This window comes from Columba livia, chromosome 5 (assembly GCF_036013475.1).
Source record: "Columba livia isolate bColLiv1 breed racing homer chromosome 5, bColLiv1.pat.W.v2, whole genome shotgun sequence".
Classification (NCBI taxonomy): Eukaryota; Metazoa; Chordata; class Aves; order Columbiformes; family Columbidae; genus Columba; species Columba livia.
The window spans coordinates 50,321,258-50,342,553 of NC_088606.1; the positions used below are offsets into that span (position 1 = coordinate 50,321,258).

At 43.2% G+C, this 21,296-nt stretch overlaps 1 protein-coding gene across 14 annotated transcripts in view; it reads left to right on the plus strand.

Annotated features, from left to right (window-relative positions):
* The window catches only part of TSPAN4 (tetraspanin 4), a 445,369-nt gene that overhangs the window by 69,050 nt on the left and 355,023 nt on the right, over positions 1-21,296 (plus strand). For 13 of the 14 annotated variants that reach the window (XM_065066071.1, XM_065066069.1, XM_065066068.1 and 10 more), the window contains exon 2: positions 4,109-4,202. Coding sequence is in view for 3 of the 14 variants with exons in the window: in XM_065066066.1 (XP_064922138.1) it covers positions 4,109-4,202 (94 nt within the window). In the remaining 11 variants the exon portion in view is untranslated. Of the gene's footprint in view, positions 1-4,108; positions 4,203-21,296 lie in introns of those variants that run through there. The other variant, XM_065066074.1, reaches the window with a different exon arrangement.

The window sequence follows — 21,296 nt, forward strand, 5'->3', positions numbered from 1 at the left end:
TTTTTAAAATAGAAAATTCACAGCCTCTTGTGTTTGGTAGGACTTCACAGAATAGCTTTTTTATTTTATAGGCACTATCTGCTAATGCAAGAATACAGGCAGTCAATAAGTTTCCTGATACAGCTGCAGTAGTTGAAAGCAGAACAGAGACTGTGGGAACCTCATGAAGTTCAACAAAGCCAAGTGCAAAGTCTGCATGAGTCGGGGCAATCCCAAACATAGATACAGGCTAAAGAATGAGTGGGTTGAGAGCAGCCCTGTGGAAAAGGACTTTGGGGTATTGATGGATGAAAACCTGAATATGAATTTGTGCACTCACAGCCCAGAAAGCCAACCGTATCCTGGGCTGCATGAAAAGAAGTGTGACCAGCAGGTCGAGGGAGATGATTCTGCCCCTCTACTCTGCTCTTGTGAGACATCACTTGGAGTACAGCATCCAGCTCTGGGACCCCCAACGTGAGAAAGACATGGACCTGCTCAAGCAGGTCCAGAGGAGGGCCATGAAGATGATCAGGGGGCTGGACTGCCTTGCTCATGAGGAAAGGCTGAGAAAGGTGGTGTTGTTTAGCCTGGAGAAGGCTCCAGGGAGACCTTGCTGCAGCCTTTCAGTACTTAAAAGGGGCCTACAAGAAAAATGGCCAGGAACTCTTTATTGGGGGGTGTAGTGATAGGAGGAGGGTTAACGGTTTTACACTAGAAGAAGATAGATTTTGATTAGATATTAGGATGAAATTCTTTACCATGAGCGTGATGAGACAGTGGAACAGGTTTCCTGGAGAAGCTGTGAATGCTCCATCCCTGGAAGTGTCCAAGGTCAGATTGTATGGGATTTTGAGCAACCTGATCTAGTGGAAGGTATACCTGCCCATGGCAAGGGAGTTGCAGCTAGATGATCTTTAAGGTCCCTTCCAACCCAAGCCATTCTATAATACTATGAAGTAGCAGCAAGCTCAGGACAGTACTAGGATGCTGAGAGGTGTCCTACATCTAGAAACCAGATTCCTTGACCAATGTGCAGACAGATATAAGGAACAGCTGTTCTGGGTCACAGCAGAAAGTCACCTTGATCTTTGTCTCTGAGAACAATTTCCAGAGAAGGATGCAAGAGTGGAGAGAGCAAGGACTCTGGTCTAGGTCAGGGTGTCCAAGTTCCTGGAAAGCTGAGCTGTCCTTGACAGGTTTTTAATTAGAGAGTTTAAATTTAGGCATTAAGACTGTATCTACCCGCTCTTGCTAGGCTGTAGTTTCCCCTGTGAAGTTTGCCTGAAAAAAAATCTAAATGGTTGGGAGATGTCAGAGACTTCTCTTTAGATGGACTCCAGGTTCTGTGATAGATGACAGAGAGCCAAGAAGTGTTTGACACAAGCCAGGACAGAAAGACTAAACACAACCCTCTGGTTTCTGGAGCAGTCTGGTGTAGCTGGGTTTCAGGGGAGCCTGTAGTGCTGATTGGGGTTAAACTGCAGCTGACATTCCTGTTGTTATTAACGTTAATGCTTAGAGGCCCTGTTGTGCTCAGCAATGCATGGTAAACAGACATAAACATCTTGTCAAAGGTAGTCCCTGGTCAAAAGAGGACACAAAGAACAAAACCAGATACTCAGGTATGAAAGGAGGACACAAAGCAGACAAAATGTTTTGCTTGAGGTTTTGTGCAGAGGGAAGTGGAGCATTGATCTCTCTGCAGGTGGTGCCAGCACCTTCTGCACTGAAACTGTAGTTACCTGGGCTCATGTTTTGGAAAGTCCACAGAGAGGTTGTGGAGTCTCTTTTTTTGTAGATATTCACAAACTGCCTGGATGCATTCCTGTGCAATCTGCTCTAGATGAACCTGCTTTAGCAGTTGCGTTGGAGTAGTGGATCTCCAGAGGTCCCTCCCAAACCCAGCTGTTCTGTGATTCAAGGAAAATCTGTGTAATGACTATGATACTCAAAAGAGGAGGATTTTGGATGTCTTCTAGACTTGAGTAGTAGTCTTAGATGCAGCCTACTGAGATCACATCCTCTCATTAGTGTAATGCTGCTGCTTCTGGTGTCAGGGACAACCTCTGTTTCAGGAGGCAGGATTGCAGCCTGAACAGCCATACGTGACCTAGCTTTCATTAACACTGTTTAACAGGCATGATGTTAATGATATGGCAGTACTGGGTTATACACAGCTACCCAGCCTCACTGGAGGCAATGTTGTGTGTGTGCGCTTCTACGTCTTCTCTGACTTACATCTTGAGCTGATTGTTGGCTGTATTGAAAGCATGTGTCACTGCAGTGTAGATACAGCTTTAGCTACATACTTCCCCATGCATTCCTGTAGAAAGAATAAGACATGAAATGTGTGCTTGTGCATCTGTGCTTGTGTTTACTGCACTGTACTCTCTGGGTATGCAAATGGATGGCAAGACTGGATCAAGCCAGTAGTCTGTCTAGCTTGTTCTCTTTTTCACAGTAGCCAAGAACCAGCAGAACCAGCCAACACCAGTCCACAAAAGTCATGGGGAAAGAAGGATTCATTTGCATTGTTATGACTAAGTCTTCTAGCTTGTTCTTGCTTCATGATTGAATTTATTTTTCTAGGAAGCATCTTTTCTGTTATGAGTGACTCTGGTTTAAAAGAAGGATTTTGCTTTCAGATGCCTTTTGCCTAAAAAGCTTATGTTGCTTCTGGTATTTGTCAAGTTTAGAAAAAAATATCATCTAAAAATCATCAGGTAGCTCTCCTCAATAAGCACTTAATATCTACTTCCTTAGTTCTGTGTTTTAGAAAAAAACAAAACAAAACAAAATAAAGTATTATTTAGGGAATGCATTGCTGATTCTCCTTTGGAGCCTGTTTGATTTATGTGGCAGTGAACTGTCAGACAGCAACACTCCTGCACATGACAGGGATGTAGTCTGCTTTCTGTTTGTACTGGGTTTTTAGACGATCTGGAAATGAGTGGCATTAAGCACCTGAAATAGCAAGATTAAACAAACAAACAAACCCCACACCACAAACACAAAAATCCCAACCAAAAAACCCCACAACAAAAACTAGGAGTTACACTGTGGCAAACAGGCACAGTTGGTCTACGGACCTAATGTCTTCCAAGTGGGTAAATAATCTACAGTCTTGGTTGTCTGTGATTAGCAGCAATATCATAGTTCTTTTGTCGGGGCTGGCTTTCTAACTCGAAGTAATTTACAGTGGGGCTAATTGTGTTGTACTTAACTAAAACCTCTCTGCAGTTCCAAACTTAATGCTAATGAGATGTATATACTAGCAGAAATCTTGTGGCATGAAACAGTAGTGTAATTCATGATCCACTATAACGATAAAGCTGTAGTGGAAAAGGAAGGGGTTAATTTTTTTCAGAAGGGTTTGTCTACAATACAGACCTTACTGGTGTTTCTGTAGGTAGAACTAAAGTGTTGATTGGTCTTGTATTTGAATATTGCTATGCATTTGAGTACAGCTACGAGGTTACTTTTCCGTCTGCAGCACCACTTCGTGCAATGTTACCACTCCCAGCAGAAGGTGCTTTTCATTTGTGGGCATTTGCTTCTACCAGCTGACCTTGCTTTGTTGGCATTTGTCAATCTCAGAAACTGGAATGGTTAGAAATATTTATCAATTTTACTCTCCCTTATTGTGGCCTCCTCCCTGCATAGGGTACATAGGCTTGTGCTCTCTTCCAAATGCTTTCTGTGCATTTTTCCCTGAGAACAACAAAGCTTGTTTCTTGGGATGCAGGGTGCTGTTCTATAGGCAGTCTTTACGTGGACTTTTCTATGTATGCCCAGCATGCCGTTGCATCTTCACTCTCACTTTATTAGTTTGCATATGGATTCAATGAGTTAATGTCACCTCATTTAGATGTTTTTTAAAATTCTGTACTGGAAATGTGCAAGAAGAGATCTTCTCCAGTAAGTCAGTCTTTATTTGGTGACCTAAGTTTCATTTTAATAACAAAATTAATTGAGGTTGAAGAGCATGTGGGGAAGTACAGAGGGGAGGGGAAGGGGATAGTGAAGCAGGGACCCGTAATCCTGGATTAGAAAGTCTGTTCCTGAAGTGACTCCTGATGACCATCTGCCTGTTTTACTCATGGGTCTGTTGTTTTGTGTCTTGCAGTGCCATCACTGAAGGGCTGGCTGTTATTGCTGTGGGACATCAAAAGCTGCTTCCAACTGCATCTTGTGTGTCATCTGCACAAGCACCAGTCACAGTGAGTTTCTCCTACACACTCTGTTTTCCCCAGTAAGGATTTGTTAGCTATAATCTGTGACAATAATATTTTTTTCTATCTATACTTGGTCAGTTTATCTACTAGTGCAAAAAACAAAATGGATTTACCAGTCTCAAGCCAAATGGATACATACCTTTCCCCCCACCCCCAAGAGCTCATACTGGAAGCTCAGCATTGCAGACTCTTCTGACCACCTCCACCTTGTGCTGAGGTTTGTGGTGGGGGATGATGGAAGAATACGCACATTGTGTTTTCTAGTTTTTCATCCAATGGCCAAGAAGAGAGTTAGATGAAAAATTTTGTTCCTGAGAACAGTTTCAGAAAGAAAAACAAATTTAAATAAAAAGAGGAGAAAAAATTATTCCTTGTGCAAAGAAGATTAAACTTTCTGACTAATTCAGAAGGCCGGAAATTGAACCCATCTTACATGTGTGGCATGTAGTCATAGGCAGGTGAAAGGAGAGGGTTTCTCAGTGCTGGAATGTTACTGAATCTGTTTCTAGGTAAGCGCTTAAAATGAGAGACTGGAATTTTCCCAGCAGTGTAAGTGAGCTAGCTAATTCAGTGCTATTTGGATACCAAATGAAAACTCTGGAAAATTCTAATTCCCTCAAACTCTTTTAATTTTACCTGAAACAAATACAGTGAGGAATGTTCATGTAACTTGCCTGTGATTCTTTTGTTAATAGTTCTCTTCTGCCAATAGCTCAATAAATCACTCAGGTGATTTTGATATTTTGTACCCTTTAAAGCAATGGCATAACAATTGCTTGAAAAGCTATCTCTGGTTTTCAGACAAGTGTTTTCCTGTCTTGTGCTGTCTGGGGGAGCTGAATATGTCAGTTGTGTATCTCCTGTGTGGAATCCATCTGCAAGACTAGAAGGGCAGGAGCAAGTCTACATAGGTGCAAGTGTTTTCTTTGAAGATAACTCAATGAACAAAAAATAGTAAGTGCTTAAGGGAGTGTAGGATGCTTGTACAATTAAGTGGAATTGAATGTTGACATGGTGTAGATGTTTGGGATATGGGGTTAGCATGAGGAAAGTAATTGTGCTGATTGTAACTGATTCTCCTAAAAACTAATGGCAATAGCAGGAGAAAGTAATGCTTTAAAAGGAAAAGGCCTCAAGCTCTGTGTTTCAAGGTTATAGGAAAGAGAATTGGACACAATGTGTATTTCTAACCTTTGTCAATATTGCAGATGCGTAAATTACAAATTATTCATAAAATAAGAAAGGTTGCTTCTAGAGAGCTGCTTGCGGCATATGTAGAGAATAACACCTGTCAGAAATTGAATATTGAGTAAAATAGCTAAAAGTGAGCCTGAGTCATAGAATCATTTGGATGAAGAACCTTTTCCTAATATCCATTCTAAACCTCCCCTGGCACATCTTCCTGCCATTCCCTCAGGTTCTGTCTTTGGTCACCAGAGAGATCAGCACCTTCTTCTCCCCTTGTGAGGAAGCTGTTGACTGTGATGAGGTCTCCCCTTAGTCTCCTCAAAGCTGAACAAACCAAGTGACCTCAGCTGCTCCTCATACAGTTTTCAGTCTAAACCCTTTTCCAAATCATGGTCTCTTCTGGATACTCTCCAGTATCTTTATATCCTTTTAATCCTGTGGCACCCAGAACTGCACACAGTGCTCCAGGTGAGGCCGCAGCAGAGCAGAGAGGGACAATCACCTCCCTCGCTGCTAGGCTGGCAATGCTGAGCTTGATGCACCCAGGACACAGTTGGCCCTCTTGGCTGCCAGGGACACTTGGCTCATATTCAGCTTGCCATTGACCAGAACCCCCAGATCCCTCTCTGCAGAACTGCTTTCCAGCATCTTGTCTCTCACTCTGTAGGTACAGCCAGGGTTGCCTTGTCCCAGGTGCGAAATCTGGCACTTGGTCTTGTTGAACTTCATGTGGTTGGTGATAGCTCAGTTCTACAATTTGTCTGGATCCCTCTGCAGGGCCTCTCTGCCCTTGAGAGTGTCAACAGCTCCTCCCAGTTTTATGTCATCAGCAAACTTAGTATTCCATCAAGTCCTGCATCCAAGTCATTTATGAAGATGTTAAAGAGTACTGGCACTGAGATGCATCCCTGCAGAACCCCGCTAGTGACTGGTTGCCAGACCAACATAACCCCATTTACTAGAACCCTTTGAGCCAATTGCTCACCCACTGCACTGTGTGTTTATCCATCTGTGTGCTGGCCATCTTGCCCAGGAGGATACTGTGAGAGACAGTATAAAAGGCTTTACTGATATCCAAAAAGATCACGTCAACTGGCTTCCCTTGGTCAACTAGATGTGTACCCTTGTCATAGAAAGAAATCAAGTGTGTTAAGCAAGACCTTCTCTCATGAACCTGTGCTGGCTGGGACCAGTGACTGCATTGTCTTTCAGGTGTTTTTCGGTAACTCCTAGAATAATCTTCTCTGTAATTTTGCTAGGCACAGAAGTGAGACTGACAGGCCTATAGGTATCAGGGCCATCTCTTTTGCCCTTCTTGCAGATTGGGACAACATTTGCCAACTTCCAGTCATCTTGGACCTCTCCAGATTCCCAAGAGCATTGAAAAATAATGGAAAGAGGACATGAAAAATCATGGAGAGAACTGAAGGAAGAAGCAACTGCTCAGCTGGAAGACTGCTTCCAGTGCTGCAGGCATGCCCTGAGATGCATATTTTATGTATAAGGAATACTGATCAATGGTATCTTGCATTACCACTGTTCTTCCTGATAGTTGTGATCAAGATTTCTTAACTCTTTTGAATTCTACTCCTTTCTCTGTGGCCAAGTACAAAGCGCTTGGTGCTAGTGTGATGGGGAACTCAGAATTTTATGAGGTGGTTAGCTTGGCTCATCTTTCCTTCTGATTTAGTATTGTGCAGAAATTACTGTTTCAATTACAAAAAAGCAGAAAAGCCATGGGGAGCTTTTTCTTTGTACTCTTCTCTGAAGTCTTCTAGTGAACCTGCACGTGAGCTTTGCCTCTACTGAAGACAGCATGATCTTGTCACAGAGGCAGCATATGATTTCTCCCACACACCCATCTCCCCTGTTAATCACTTAGATCCTTGATCTTGCCTGTAGACATTTTCCCTGATGGATGGATCTTACTATGGACCGTTAATTTTGGCTGGCTAAAATGCAGGAAGGAGAAAGGATTCATGTGAGATGTGTCAGGGGTCAGCCAACAGAGAACACTGCTCAAAGTAGAAGCTTCTTGGCGTATGGACAGATTTTTGTCTGAATCTACTGACTGTGGCAGAGTCATGCCAGTTTATGTCAATTAGCATTCCTGACAAATCATCTGTAGTCATTGTGGGTGTTTTCTTAAGAGACTCATTGTCATGGGGTGTCAGTGGGAACAGTGACTGTACGGACAATCTGAGGTACACTGAGCTGAGTGCTGTAAAGGAGCCCGAGACTTTGTGTTTCTGCAAAGAAACAGCCTAGGCTGCATTTTGAAGTTTTTGGCTTTCAGATCAAAAGAAGGATTGCTTCCACATGCTTAAGCCTGTTTTCTATTTCTCTTGAGTCAATGGCCATTCCCTTGTTTCTTTGCAGTGCCCTGAGAAAGCGGAATCCGTGTTGAACCCATGGAAGCCACCTTCACTTGCATCTGTTAAAACTAGCTGTCAGGAAAGGATGAGGTTGCAGATGAGTGATGTCAAAGGCCTTTTCTGTGCTCAAACATTTGGCTACTGCACCCTTGAGAAGGCAGGAGTCTGCGGTTGTGCTTGCTTGAGTAAGGCTCTCTGGGGAGCATGTCAGCTGTGGTGTGATGCTGGATGCACAGTAGATGCTGCACTGGCAGCCCTGCTGATGCAGTTGCTTCTAACCTTGACCCACACCACCCTTGGCTTTCTGCTCTGTCTTGCTTGTTCTTTTGTTTAGCCACAAGACTTTCTGAGTAGGCTGCACAAGTGCATGCTGACTGGTACGCCTTTTGAAAGCAGAATGATCTGGTGAGTTTTGCAAATCCAGTCTCAGCTCTCTTGTCTGCTTGCAGATTCCCTCTGAGAATTCAGTAGCATGACTTGGTTTCTGTGCCAGGTTCCTTTCTGTTAAAGGATGCTTCCCACCTTGGACGGCAATTGATGGTAAACATAGACCCAGTGAATGCTCCAATATGGTGGTTGAAGTGGTAATATAAGTATGGACCAGGATGTATTTCTCTAATATTTCTGCATAGCCTGAATACTATCCCTGAAGTCATTTTAGCAGTCAAAAAGGGATGATAAGCGCTGTGTATGGATGGGAAATGCTGGGGGAAGGTTGTCTACCACACAAGTGATAAAGAGGTGTGAGCATAAGATCCCAGCGTCCACTGTCCCACTCCAATCACTGATGGTGTCTTACCTCTCCAAGTGAAAGTGCTTGCTTGGACCTGGGTCACCAGTGGTTGCAAACAGCTGCGGTTCATGTTCCTTGCCTGGGGTTCCAGTGGCAGGTGCAGCTTTGTTGCTTATGTGGCTTTGCCTTATGTAGTCACATCTGCTTAACTCAGCTGGCCTGCCTGTGGTGTGTTGGTTTTCAGCATTTAGTGGTAGTCAATGGTGCGGAGTCTAGTTGGAGGCCAGTATCTAGTGGAGTGCCTCAGGGGTCAGTACTGGGGCCAATATTATTCAATATATTCATTAACAATTTGGACGACGGAATAGAGTGTCCTATCAGCAAGTTTGCTGATGACACTAAGCTGGGAGGAGTGGCTGACACGCCAGAAGGCTGTGCTGCCATCCAGCGGGACCTGGACAGGCTGGAGAGTTGGGCGGGGAATAAGCTGATGAAATTTAACAAGGGAAAGTGTAGAGTCCTGCATCTGGGCAGGAACAACCCCAGGTTCCAGTATAGGTTGGGAAATTACATGTTAGAGAGCAGTGTAGGGGAAAGGGACCTGTGGGTCCTGGTGCCAGCAGGATGACCATGAGCCAGCACTGTGCCCAGGAAGGCCAATGGCATCCTCGGGTGTATTACAAGGGGGGTGGTTAGTAGGTCGAGAGAGGTCCTCCTTCCCCTCTACTCCACCCTGGTGAGACCACATCTGGAATATTGTGTCCAGTTCTGGGCCCCTCAGTTCCAGAAGGACAGGGAACTGCTGGAGAGAGTCCAGCGTAGGGCAACGAAGATGGTTAAGGGAGTGGAGCACCTCCCTTATGAAGAAAGGCTGAGGGAGCTGGGTCTCTTTAGTTTGGAGGAGACTGAGGGGGGACCTTATTAATGTTTATAAATATATAAAGGGTGAGTGCCATGAGGATGGAGCCAGGCTCTTCTCGGTGGCAAACAATGATAGGACAAGGGGTAATGGGTTTAAGCTGGAACATAAGAGGTTCCACTTAAACTTGAGAAGAAACTTCTTCTCAGTGAGGGTGACAGAGCACTGGAATAGGCTGCCCAGGGGGTTGTGGAGTCTCCTTCTCTGGAGACATTCAAAACCCGCCTGGACATGTTCCTGTGCGACCTCACTTAGGCGTTCCTGCTCCAGCGGGGGGATTGGACTGGATGATCTTTTGAGGTCCCTTCCAATCCCAAACATACTGTGATACTGTGATGTACCTTAGGGTCACAGGAATGTCTTTTACCTTGCTTTCCAAATGTCACCGGGCAGAGTTCTTTTCAGAGCCTGGCTATTTTGGAGCTTCACAGCCTACCTCCAAATAGTTGCTGTCCCTGGTGTGTAAGTGAATAGGATCTTGATAGGATTGACAGGTATAAAACATTCCCTCTGAACTCCAAGATGAAAGTGAGGCTCTTCCTTTCTCCTTCCAAAGGGTTCATCTGCTATAAGAGGAGGGAGGTGGTTTTCTTTTTTAAAATGTAACTCGTATCAGGTATCATAGCAGCGTCTATAGCACTCCACGGCAGCATGCTGTGATGCCTCATGCTATGGGAAACTGGGAATATGGGAATGAAAGGCAAGTCTGCTGATAGGCTTCTGTCTGCATTGATAGGGTAGTACATATGACTATTATGGCATTACCTGAATCTCACTGGTGATAGAGTGGAAAAGGAATAGGGTAAAATTAAGTTAGGGTTCAAATATTCAGATTGCAAGAATACTCCCTGGGGTTTGATCTGCTTGCTTGCTGATGGTGTAGCATGGGGAACAGAATAGATTAAAAAAGTTTGGCTCTATACTGCAAATATTCAAGCCAACTTTGCTTTGGCTCCCAGCCCAGGGTGAAAAGGATGGCTGATCACCCTTCTCTTCCAGTGTTGACAGCTATTGCTGTCAGGGACAGATGTGACTTGGGTCTAACATGGGGATGGTGTGAGTGCTTTTTAGTGGGAAGGTAGATTTCAGGAGATAGTACAGTTTGTCTATTCCACAATAAAGCAAAACAACAGAAGTGTTTTTGTGTTCATGCCTTCATGCCATTTTTTTTTTTTTTTTTATTCCTATGATGCAAGGATATTGCTCAAATATTCTAGTATTTAACAATCTTGGATTATATCTTTGGCTTATCCAGTCTCATAACCTGTTCTTCCTCATGCCCAAACCAGTTACCTGCAAGGAAGCAGGCAGTTCTGGGATACCACTGGCTCTGCAGAAATAAGTCTGTGTATTTGATCCTTACGAAAATGTTTTGAAAAAGTCAACAAGCAAGCAGTGTAGGAATTTTGTGGGCAGATTAATTGCATTCCTGTTTCAGGCTGTTTATTCATAACTTTAACTTTTTTTAAGGCAAAAAGGAGGCTATTTTTAGCTTGCTCTTTTTTTCCTCTTTATTAACCAAAACAAATTTCTCTCTTGGAGGAGAGGGTGGAGTTGGGAGGAAGGAAGGGTGGAATTGCAACTGCTTCATTAAATCCTCTTCAGGATCATCAACACACAATTTTGTTTTCACATTACAGTTCTGAGCACACAAGAGTCTCTTTACACTTTCCAAAGAGGGGAAGCTTTGTGCACAGAGGAGCAGAGTGAGAGGCTCTGAGACAATGAAGCAGTTATGGAAAGCTTATGACTTTTCCTTCCTGAATATTTTTTTTTTTCTGGTTGCTTTTGTTAGGGTTAGTCTGTTATTTCCAAGGAAAGGTGTGACTTGGTGGTAATTCTCACAGCTTCCAGTTCCCAGCAAATGCCTTGTATTGCAAGAGGAAGGGAAGGATTCTGGTATAAGCAGGAAGGTCATTTAGATGTTGCTAAGCCACTAATGATATATGTTCTCTCTGAGATCTATCTCTTACCAGATATACACAGGGAACCTGACCTAAAGACGAGAGACTAAGGTAGGAGGTGAACTGTCAGAAGGGTAAAAAAGCTCTCCTTGAGTCCTGTGTTTTGATGGTTTTATGGTAAGCTGCTCCTGAAATAGAGAGAGTAACTCCAACGGCTTCCTTACTAGGTTGATGTGACTTTGGCTTTAACTTTGATATAGTCACTGATTTCAGCATGCTGCAGAAAGGGTTGCTGGATCCAGAGTCTGTGGATCTAGTCTGTAGAAAGAAGGATACACACTTTGATGAAAACCCAGCAGCACTGCTGCCTAGCCACTGCAGAGCACTGCTGCTTTTTTGTTTCATTAAACCCCTTGGGCTTTAATTTTACTGTTGGTTCTTCAGTACCTATTAGTTTCCCCACCCTCTGTTGGTAAGAGCTGAAGGATCTTTACAATAGAACAGGTGTAAAGTTCACCATTGGTGGTGAAGGGATAGAAAGTTTCTTATGCTGTCATGTGTGATTGCACAGGCTGCTTAAGGTCGGATCCTAAATGATCTCTTCTTCTCATACTTTGCTCCTGCTTTGTGTTCTCCTGATTTGCTGGAGAGCTGATGAAAAACAGAGGTTACCTTTGTGTCTAAAGAAAATTAAAACCTTTCTGTTTTAGAAATAAACAGTAAAAAACCACAAGTAAATTATTCTGTTCCAGGAATAAGTGGTTATTAAGTTATTGAACTCTGTGTATGAGCTCAGAGCTGGAAAGGACAACCTGACCTTTCAAGCCTCAGTCCCAGGGAAGACTCCCTGTTGCTGAGGGATCAACATGGGGCAGGATCCCTTTCTGTGGAGTCTCAGGTTCTCTCTTTCTGTTTTCTTCTCCTTTTCCGATTCTCCCATTAGGAGGCTGCTCCAGATCACACCTGTTCCATACTTAGGTTTTTCTGACCTCCAGCCTAGAAGTGTTCATGGTTGGCTTATTTCTGGACCAAGATAATCCTATGGTTTAAATGGCTCTTCTAGTTTTTTGCTGCTCTGCAGGCAGCCAGTGATCCTGTCCCTTACTAGGCTGTGTTTTGACACCTTAAATAAGCCAAGCTTTCCTGAGATAGGCTGTTATTCTTACCAGCACTTCCATGCACCTAGTCTTGATTCAGTTAATCATCTTTGAATTTTGGTATGATCAGAACTGCTTGCAATAAGAGTGCTTGGGAAGGGGCTTCTTTCATTAACACCAATTTCAGCATCTAACCATTAACTGTGGCTTAAGCTAGATCATGTAGATCTAGCTTAGATTTGAGAAGGATCCTCTGGTCTTGTTTTGAAGACGTAAAGCAATGGTGACTCTTTCTGGTCTAGGGGATAATCTGATGTCTAAATAGGTACCTTAATTTGAATAGGCTGCCTTTAGCAACTGCATCTTAAAATGCCTTTTTTTGTTACTTTACAGAGGCTTTTATTCTCAGAAATCTGATTTTTCTTAGAAGTTCTATAATTGTAGACTATGTAAAACAATTAGTAAATTACAAGAGCTTTAATTTCAGAAACTGAGCACTCCTGTTCCATTAAAAGGTCCCTTTTATGGTGTCTGAGTATCCAAAAACGGCTCACTATCAGCTTCCATCTCCAGATGACACTGGGCACTTCACCAGCAAAAGTATATGCAAAGAATGAAAATAAAGTCCATTATTTATGACCTTCTCTCTGAGTTTCCTTGGCTTGTGTGAGGAAAGTGGAATTACTTGGAAATACATTGCCTCCCCCTGGATTTCTGGCTTCTTTGAAGGTTGTCTTGATCTTTATGAATAATCTTTGGCTTACATGTTTGATTCCAAGCCAGCAACCTAAGTCTTTCTATAATGTACATTCCTTCAGGCTTTATATATCATGATGATTTGAGGAATTTCTCCCACTGTTTGGTGCGGTGCCATTTTCCTTCTACTGTTCTACTGGCACTGTAGAATAGTGGGACACGGCTGTGATCAAGGCACAGCCCACTGTGCACAAAGTCAGGGTTTGTTACTGGGCTGTGCTGCAGGTGCTCTGCCTGTCCGTCAGTGAACTGCACAATCAGTCCCTGTGCCTGCCTTTAAACTGGGGGGCAATGACATGTTGCTTGGCCCAGCTGAGCTCTTGTGCTTTCCTAAACTCTTCTGATGACACACTCTCTGCTTAGTAGCTATTGGACTTACAGTGATGGTAGCACAGGGCTCCTAGGGAGGATCAGCTCATGGTCCCCAAAACCTGGTTAAAATGATGATCTACCTGAGCTTAACTCTCTCACTGTTGGGAGTGCTCACATTAAGATGCTGGCTGTGGTTTTATTTTTTGTTCCTCATGCTCTTCCAGTCTCTGTTTTTTGTTCCACACTGTCTCTTGTAATATACTCTAACTCAGTGGCTTCTAACCTTTTTGGAACAATGGACTGTTGCCAGACACGAAGTTTCTGGCAAACTGAGCTCCTCGTTTATCATACTTTGCTGTTCTTGCATTCAGGATGCACTTAATTTTGCGTATTGGAGAAATTGCAAGCATTTATCATGGCCCTGTGAGCTGCTGCTAGGGAACCATTGTGTTACTCTTAGCATAAGGACTGTTTTTCTTCTGCTTCACAGTGTCTAACACTGAAGTCTTGATTAAAGGTGTAGTGATACAAGTACAGTTGTCTTAAAATCGATCGAGTAAATGCCCAATACTTCTTTAAAAAAACAAAAACAAAAAACAAAACAAAAACAAAAACAAACAAACAAACAAAAAAACAAATATCAATGGATATAAGCTGCCTTCTGGATTTCAACTGAAATCCCACCATGAGAAAATGAATTGCTCTTTCCTTCCTTTTCTCTAGAGTTTTAGTCCAGAGCTAAATCATTTTGGCAAAAATGCTTTCAGACATTTGAATTCCATGATCATAATTTTATTTATAATAATTAATAAATCCTTTCACAATGACAAGCTTTTGACTGTGAACCCCTCCTCCTAGATTGCACTACTGGCACACATGGATAATTTATCAGATATGTATGTTAAGAAAACACAAATCTTTACATGCATTCATCTTCTGGCAGCAATCCTTGTGTTCTGGACATCCTTTACATCATTTAAAGTATATAATAAAGTCAGAAAATAAAATAACATGCTGTACATCCCATTGTCCTTGAATAATTTTTCACATATGCAATTATAGTGCCTTCTACTTTCTCTTTTCAACTGCTTTGGAGAAGAAAGTGCTTTCCTGCTTTTAAAAGTATTCTTTTCCTGATCTGTCACATGTAGTGTTAGTTCATTGTGCAGTTCTCTTCTAGCTACTTGTCCTTTAAAAGTGCAATTACATAATTTATATAAATTTAGAAAGGGAAAGATGAAGAACTTTGTACCAGACTATTTTTTTATCCTCTGTGGAAGCGAGGAAAAATTCAGGTTAGTATTCTGGAAAGTAATTAGCATTTGAAATGGAGGTTAAGATTGGACGTTTTCTCATGTGTGCTGCAGGAAATGTTTCTGGAGTCCACTTGCCCTTCATTGATAGGAGTAATTTCTCAGTTTTAATAAATGATTGCTTCTGAGTCCTGAAGCAGCTCCCCTATAGCCATTTGTCCTTGCCAAAGGAGAAGGTCAGTGTCTGATTCACTTTGAATTGAGAGGTTAGCAATGTAGGCCCACTGATGAATGGGGTGGGTGCCCTGGTGGCAGAAGATACAGGGAAGGCAGAATTACTGAATGCCTTCTTTGTCTACTCTGCTGGAGGCTGTCCTGGGGAGCCCTGTACTCCTGAGACCCCGGATGAAGCCAGGTCAATGGAGGAGTTTGCTTTAGTCGATGAGGACTGGGTTAGGGAGCAATTAAATAGTCTGGACATCCATAAATCCATGGGTCCAGATGGGATGCAATCCGCAGGTGCTGAGGGAGCTGGCTGAAGTCATTGCTGGACCGCTCTCCAACATCTTTGCCAAGTCTTGGGAAACGGGGGAGGTGCCCGAGGATTGGAGGAAAGCAAATGTCACTCCAGTCTTCAAAAAGGGCAAGAAGGAGGACCCGGGTAACTATAGACCGGTCAGCCTCACCTCTGTCCCTGGGAAAGTAATGGAACAGCTTATCCTTGGTGCCATCTCAAGGCATATCAAGGATAAGAGGGTTATTAGGGGCAGTCAGCATGGCTTTACCAAGGGTAAGTCATGCTTGACCAACCTCATAGCCTTTTATGAGAATGTAACAAGGTGGATGGATGATGGCAGAGCAGTGGATGTGGTCTACCTTGACTTCAGTAAAGCCTTTGACATAGTCTGCCACAGCATCATTACAGCTAAATTGAGAAGGTGTGGTGTAGACAATAGAGTAGTGAGGTGCATTGCAAACTGGCTTAAGGAGAGAAGCCAGAGAGTGGCAGTCAATGGTGCGGAGTCTAGTTGGAGGCCAGTATCTAGTGGAGTGCCTCAGGGGTCAGTACTGGGGCCAATATTATTCAATATATTCATTAACGATTTAGACGAGGGAATAGAGTGTACTATCAGCAAGTTTGCTGATGACACTAAGCTGGGAGGAGTGGCTGACACACCAGAAGGCTGTGCTGCCATCCAGCGGGACCTGGACAGGCTGGAGAGTTGGGCGGGAAATAACCTAATGAAATTTAACAAGGGCAAGTGTAGAGTCCTGCATCTGGGCAGGAACAACCCCAGGTTCCAGTATAGGTTGGGAAATTACATATTAGAGAGCAGTGTAGGGGAAAGGGACCTGGGGGTCCTGGTGGACAACAGGATGACCATGAGCCAGCACTGTGCCCTTGTGGCCAGGAAGGCCAATGGCATCCTGGGGTGTATTAGAAGTGGGGTGGTTAGTAGGTCAAGAGAGGTTCTCCTTCCCCTCTACTCCGCCCTGGTGAGACCACATCTGGAATATTGTGTCCAGTTCTGGGCCCCTCAGTTCCAGAAGGACAGGGAACTGCTGGAGAGGGTCCAGCGTAGGGCAACAAAGATGATTAAGGGAGTGGAGCATCTCCCTTGTGAAGAAAGGCTGAGGGAGCTGGGTCTCTTTAGTTTGGAGAAGGGGAGACTGAGGGGGGACCTTATTAATGTTTATAAATATATAAAGGGTGAGTGCCACGAGGATGGAGCCAGGCTCTTCTCGGTGGCAAACAATGATAGGACAAGGGGTAATGGGATCAAGCTGGAACACAAGAGGTTCCACTTAAATCTGAGAAAAAACTTCTTCTCAGTAAGGGTGACAGAGCACTGGAACAGGCTGCCCAGGGGGGTTGTGGAGTCTCCTTCTCTGGAGACATTCAAAACCCGCCTGGACATGTTCCTGTGCGACCTCACCTAGGCGTTCCTGCTCCAGCAGGGTGATTGGACTAGATGATCTTTTGAGGTCCCTTCCAATCCCAAACATACTGTGACACTGTGTGAATATGGGCAAGCAAACAGCCTATGCTTTGGAATTTAGTCTGAATAAAGCTAATTTTGTTTGTTTGTTCCACATCAGTGTTCATGAGCCCCAACTGGCAACTCATGCTTTGTAAACACTGTCTGACTGCAGGATAAGGAAATGATTGATAATCTAAGTTTTTTCAGCCCATGTGGGATAAATGACCACTGCATTAGTAAGTGCTTCTGCCTGAATAGAGACTTCATCCTGGCTGTGCCCAGCCATCCTAGATGGAGGGGAACACACAGATTATATTACAGTCTGGTGAGAGCTGTGCTCCTTGCATATGAAGTACAGCTGGTCTATCTACAGTAGTTGTCTAGTGTTTCCCAGATATGAACATGCACACAGGATGCTTCTCTTCTGGAGTACCATGTGAAGAAAGATGGTGACCACCAGTGGGCTGCTGGTGTCCTGGTGAAGGTGACCTCGTCCTTCCCATGCTTTTCCCAGAGAACCCCTTGCAAATGGACAGGGAGAGGAGCTGTGGCCTGTGTGGATTGTTCTGGCAACCTGCTCTCAGCCACCTGTGTTATGTGACAAAACATCACCTGTCAGGAGAGGGGTAAGAGAACAGCTTAGGGCTCGCATTCTGTCGGAGTCTGGCCAGTTAGGGCTGTATGAGCTCTTCTGCCAGGCCATGGATCTGAACGCTTTCTTCTGCATCATTAAGTTCTATTTTAGGATTCATTTACCTTGTTTACCAACAACAACGATTTGTTTTAACAGAAATATGGGGTCTATCATCTTCACCTCTGCTTCTGGAAGTTGCATTTAAACCCAGGATTAGGAGCTGAGGGACAGCTCTGTTGACATGAATCTAAGGGAGAATTATTTTGTAAAAGCAAAACTGTCAGTCTTGTGAATTTTTGTCCAATGGCTTTTTTCATGCTCTTAAGCATCACCAAAGTCCTGTTTTTATCAACCTGCAGACACAGGAGTGTGGTGTTTCTCCCACTTGCATTTTTCTTGCATTTAAAAGGCTATTTCTGCAACTACAAGGGCTGCATCTTGATTCATTGTAATTGGTGACATAGATTGTATAGTGGCTTGGGACTTGTATTTGCATTCTCCGGAGTAAGATTTCCAGTAAGATTTCATAGTGAGAAGAAAGCAGACTAATTTTTGCAAACCCCGTGTCTGTACTTGACTGTCGAGTGAAGTGCTGCAATAATAATTTTGATGGTTATTGAAATGTGTCCACCATTAGCTTCAGACGCCTACAGACTAGCTGTCTGCATCTGACTGGGTTATATAGACTCTCCTTCCAGTCAGTAAAGAGAAATAGATATTTTAGGACAAAGTTCATCTGACCCTGTTGTAGACAACTGCTTTAGAAACAGGTGCCTGTTTCTCTCCATCAACTGCAGTGGCAGTTTGGGAAACTAGTGCAGATGTTGATGTCAGTGTTTGCTCAAAAGAATCCCGTATGAAATATTTCCAGTTTTAAATATAACTGATAAAGCATTTTCAGTAAAGCATAGTCCCCAGCCAGCAAACATAACCTGATGCCTGGGGAGCGAGTTGTGTGCTTTTTCTATTTTTTCTACTTTTATTCTCCAGCTCTTTATCTAGAGAATGAAAATTATTCCATCATGGCAGGAATACTGGCCTTCAGAAAGCTCCTTTTATCTACACAAATGCTTTCCGTGGTATTTTTCCACTAGTGTTTGCTTTTTGCTTATCCATCTTAGAGCTGGATTAACTTCAGAAAGGCAGAAGTGCCTTGTATGGAGCTCTGAGGCACATTTATTTCTTTGACCAGTAAATCAGTATTATAGTTTCCTGGGGACTGGAAAATAGGGTTTTATTATGGAGTTATACTTCTAAGTCCACTTTCCTGAATGCTGAATTTCCAAGGAAAAAATATAAATCTCCTTTGTGAAGGAGAAGAAGCTGTATGAAACACACTTCAGGGACCTTATTCTCTTTGCGCTAATGCTTTCTTGCTTCTTGTTTCTACCTTCCTCCCTTTCCTCAGGTGCTATGGTATATAACTTAATCTCCTTTGAGGTAAGTATAGCTGCTTTGTTGCTGTATGGAGACATTGGTATTCAGAAGAGCTTTTTCCTGTGTCAGAGCCAATATTTTGTTTCTTTGTAACACTAACCTTCTTGGAACTCTCCAGCTAATATTTTTCTCTTCTTTGGTCTTTTATTGGCTGTGGTACATTGAGTATTGCTTCCCTCCCCAGTAATTTTTTGGTTTTTTTTATTCATGACTAATACATCTATTTTATGAAGCAACGAAACCTATTTACAAAGGAAAGCGAAGCTAGTTGCAGGAGCTTGACGGAAATGACAATATGAAGCACAGACTCTTGAGGCATGTTTGTTTTATAGATGAGGTCTAGCATGCAGCAGAGAGGCACAAATTCTGTGGCTCTCCAGAATCCTTCTGGCAGTGTTCAGATTCCTCTTCTACAGCCTGCCTGGGGAGGGTTGTGCTGGGGCTAGCTAGAAGGGGTTTAGTTGAGCAGAGAGGGTGATGAACTGTGGTCCGGTTCTCTCCCCTGGAGCCGGAGGAGTGGAAATTCCAGATGCTTTGTCACCTCTGTGTCTCTTTTGTCCTGCACCATTCTTTGTCTGCTTGCATGGCAAACTATTTCAAGAAGAAACTCTATTCCTGCAATGGCAGTACAAAAGATAGTACATGGAGACTTGCTTCCCGATTCTCTCCCCCGGCCCTTTTTTTGGTTTCCTTCCCAGTGCATTCTACAGTCATTTTAGGAGGCACTGGTGGAGTTCCAGTAACTGTGAATTTAGTTTTCATGGTACTATTCTCCCTTTCCCTCACCTCATCACCTTAGGCATATAGTCTTGACATGGTCTTATCATATGCATGTTTTAGAAAGGTAGAAATTACTTACTTGCATTGCAAGTATTTATCAGGGTATTCAAATGTGGACACTGAGCTCTTATTTAGTTTCTGCCAGGATCCTTTCATCCCCAGCAGATTTTTGGACCACAGCACTGATGTTTATGCGGGGTAATAGGCTGTGCAGGAGCACCTGTGTGGTTTGCTAGGATGTAGAGAAGGATCTTCCCTGCCACTTTGGTTCTGGTCTGCACCTCCTGAAGTTCTACAGAGATAATAGATGGAGTTGCCTGGTATTATGGTAGTGAGGGATTAAGAAAAGCGGACAGCTGATTGCGGCTGTCAGAAGAAACATTCATTTGTGTTTGTCTATGAATATTATTCCAGATCCCACTTGCTTTTGTCATAGATTAAATTTGATTGTAGCTTCTCTGGGTTTCATCTCGTGTACAGGACCTGGATGAAATGTTGACCTGTGATTCAGGGTTGAGGTCCAGTGTTGTAAGTGTCTGTTCTGGCATCTTGTTAGCGGAGTTATCTTGTTCACAGCTGGTCTCTTAAAAGATACAGCTGACTTGTCGCATTCAGGTCACTGGTTCAAGCACTTCACTCAGTAGTGAAGTACAAAACACAACTTCAAATAACATTTATTTTTCAGCAAACCACATTTTTGACCATTTTCAGCCTTCTCTTTAATGTTTAGATAATCCAGTCTGTTTTGCCTTTCCCTGTTGTTGTTTTCCCAGCCTTACAAGAATGCTGTCCAACCAAAACTGGAAATGGCCACTGTTTGTGACCAGTGAGCTGTTCAGAAAGTTTTGATTCTCTGCTTTGAAGTGCTGGAAATCTAGTACATAGATGGCAAATGCGGCCACCTAAGTAAACAAACAAAAACACGCAACACACCAGAATTTTTCAAGACAAAGTAAAGCTCTGATAGGAAGAGAGCGGTAGGAAAGAGTTGGTGGGGGGAAATCTGACAAGTTAATTTGGTTTTCATATTTTAGTTTGATAGGATGGGAGACAGGGAAAGAAAAGATGGTGCTGAAGACAAGAGTCATGGTGTCCTAGGAAAGGGGGAGGAAAAGTAATTGTAAACATGACTAGCAAAATAACCTGGTTCATGTGCAAAGTCCATTTAAATGTAAATTACCCAAAGTGATTTTTTAGTGGTATTTTTAGCAGCATGGTGTGGAAAGATATAAGTATTTTTCTTCAAGTTTAAATATGTGATGCAGACAACTGTAGAGAGCTATAAACATCCCAATCTCCCTCCTTCCTCACACCTACTTCTTTCGTCTGGGCTCCTTGGAGCTGTTCCCTGCAGCAATGCTTCCAGGTAGTGACAGTTAGGATGTTCACTTCAGTCACCAGAGCCCTGTCAGGGCCAATTAGCATCCTAATGACTGGCATGTACAGTCTTGATAGCATTCAGTCTGTGCTCTGTACCAGGGGACCTAGCCTCTTAAGAACCCATCTTGTCTCATCTGACCCATGCCAGTCATATAAACCTGGTTTAAAAAAAAAAAAAAAAGGAAGAAAATTTCCATTTCATCTTGTCTTCTGAGTCCCAGGGGCTTCAGCACAGAACAAATATACTGTCCTTCGCTTTAGCTGGAAATGATGAATCTTGGCTTGGGAAGGGTACTTAAATCAAACTGTGGCTTTTATATGTACTGAGG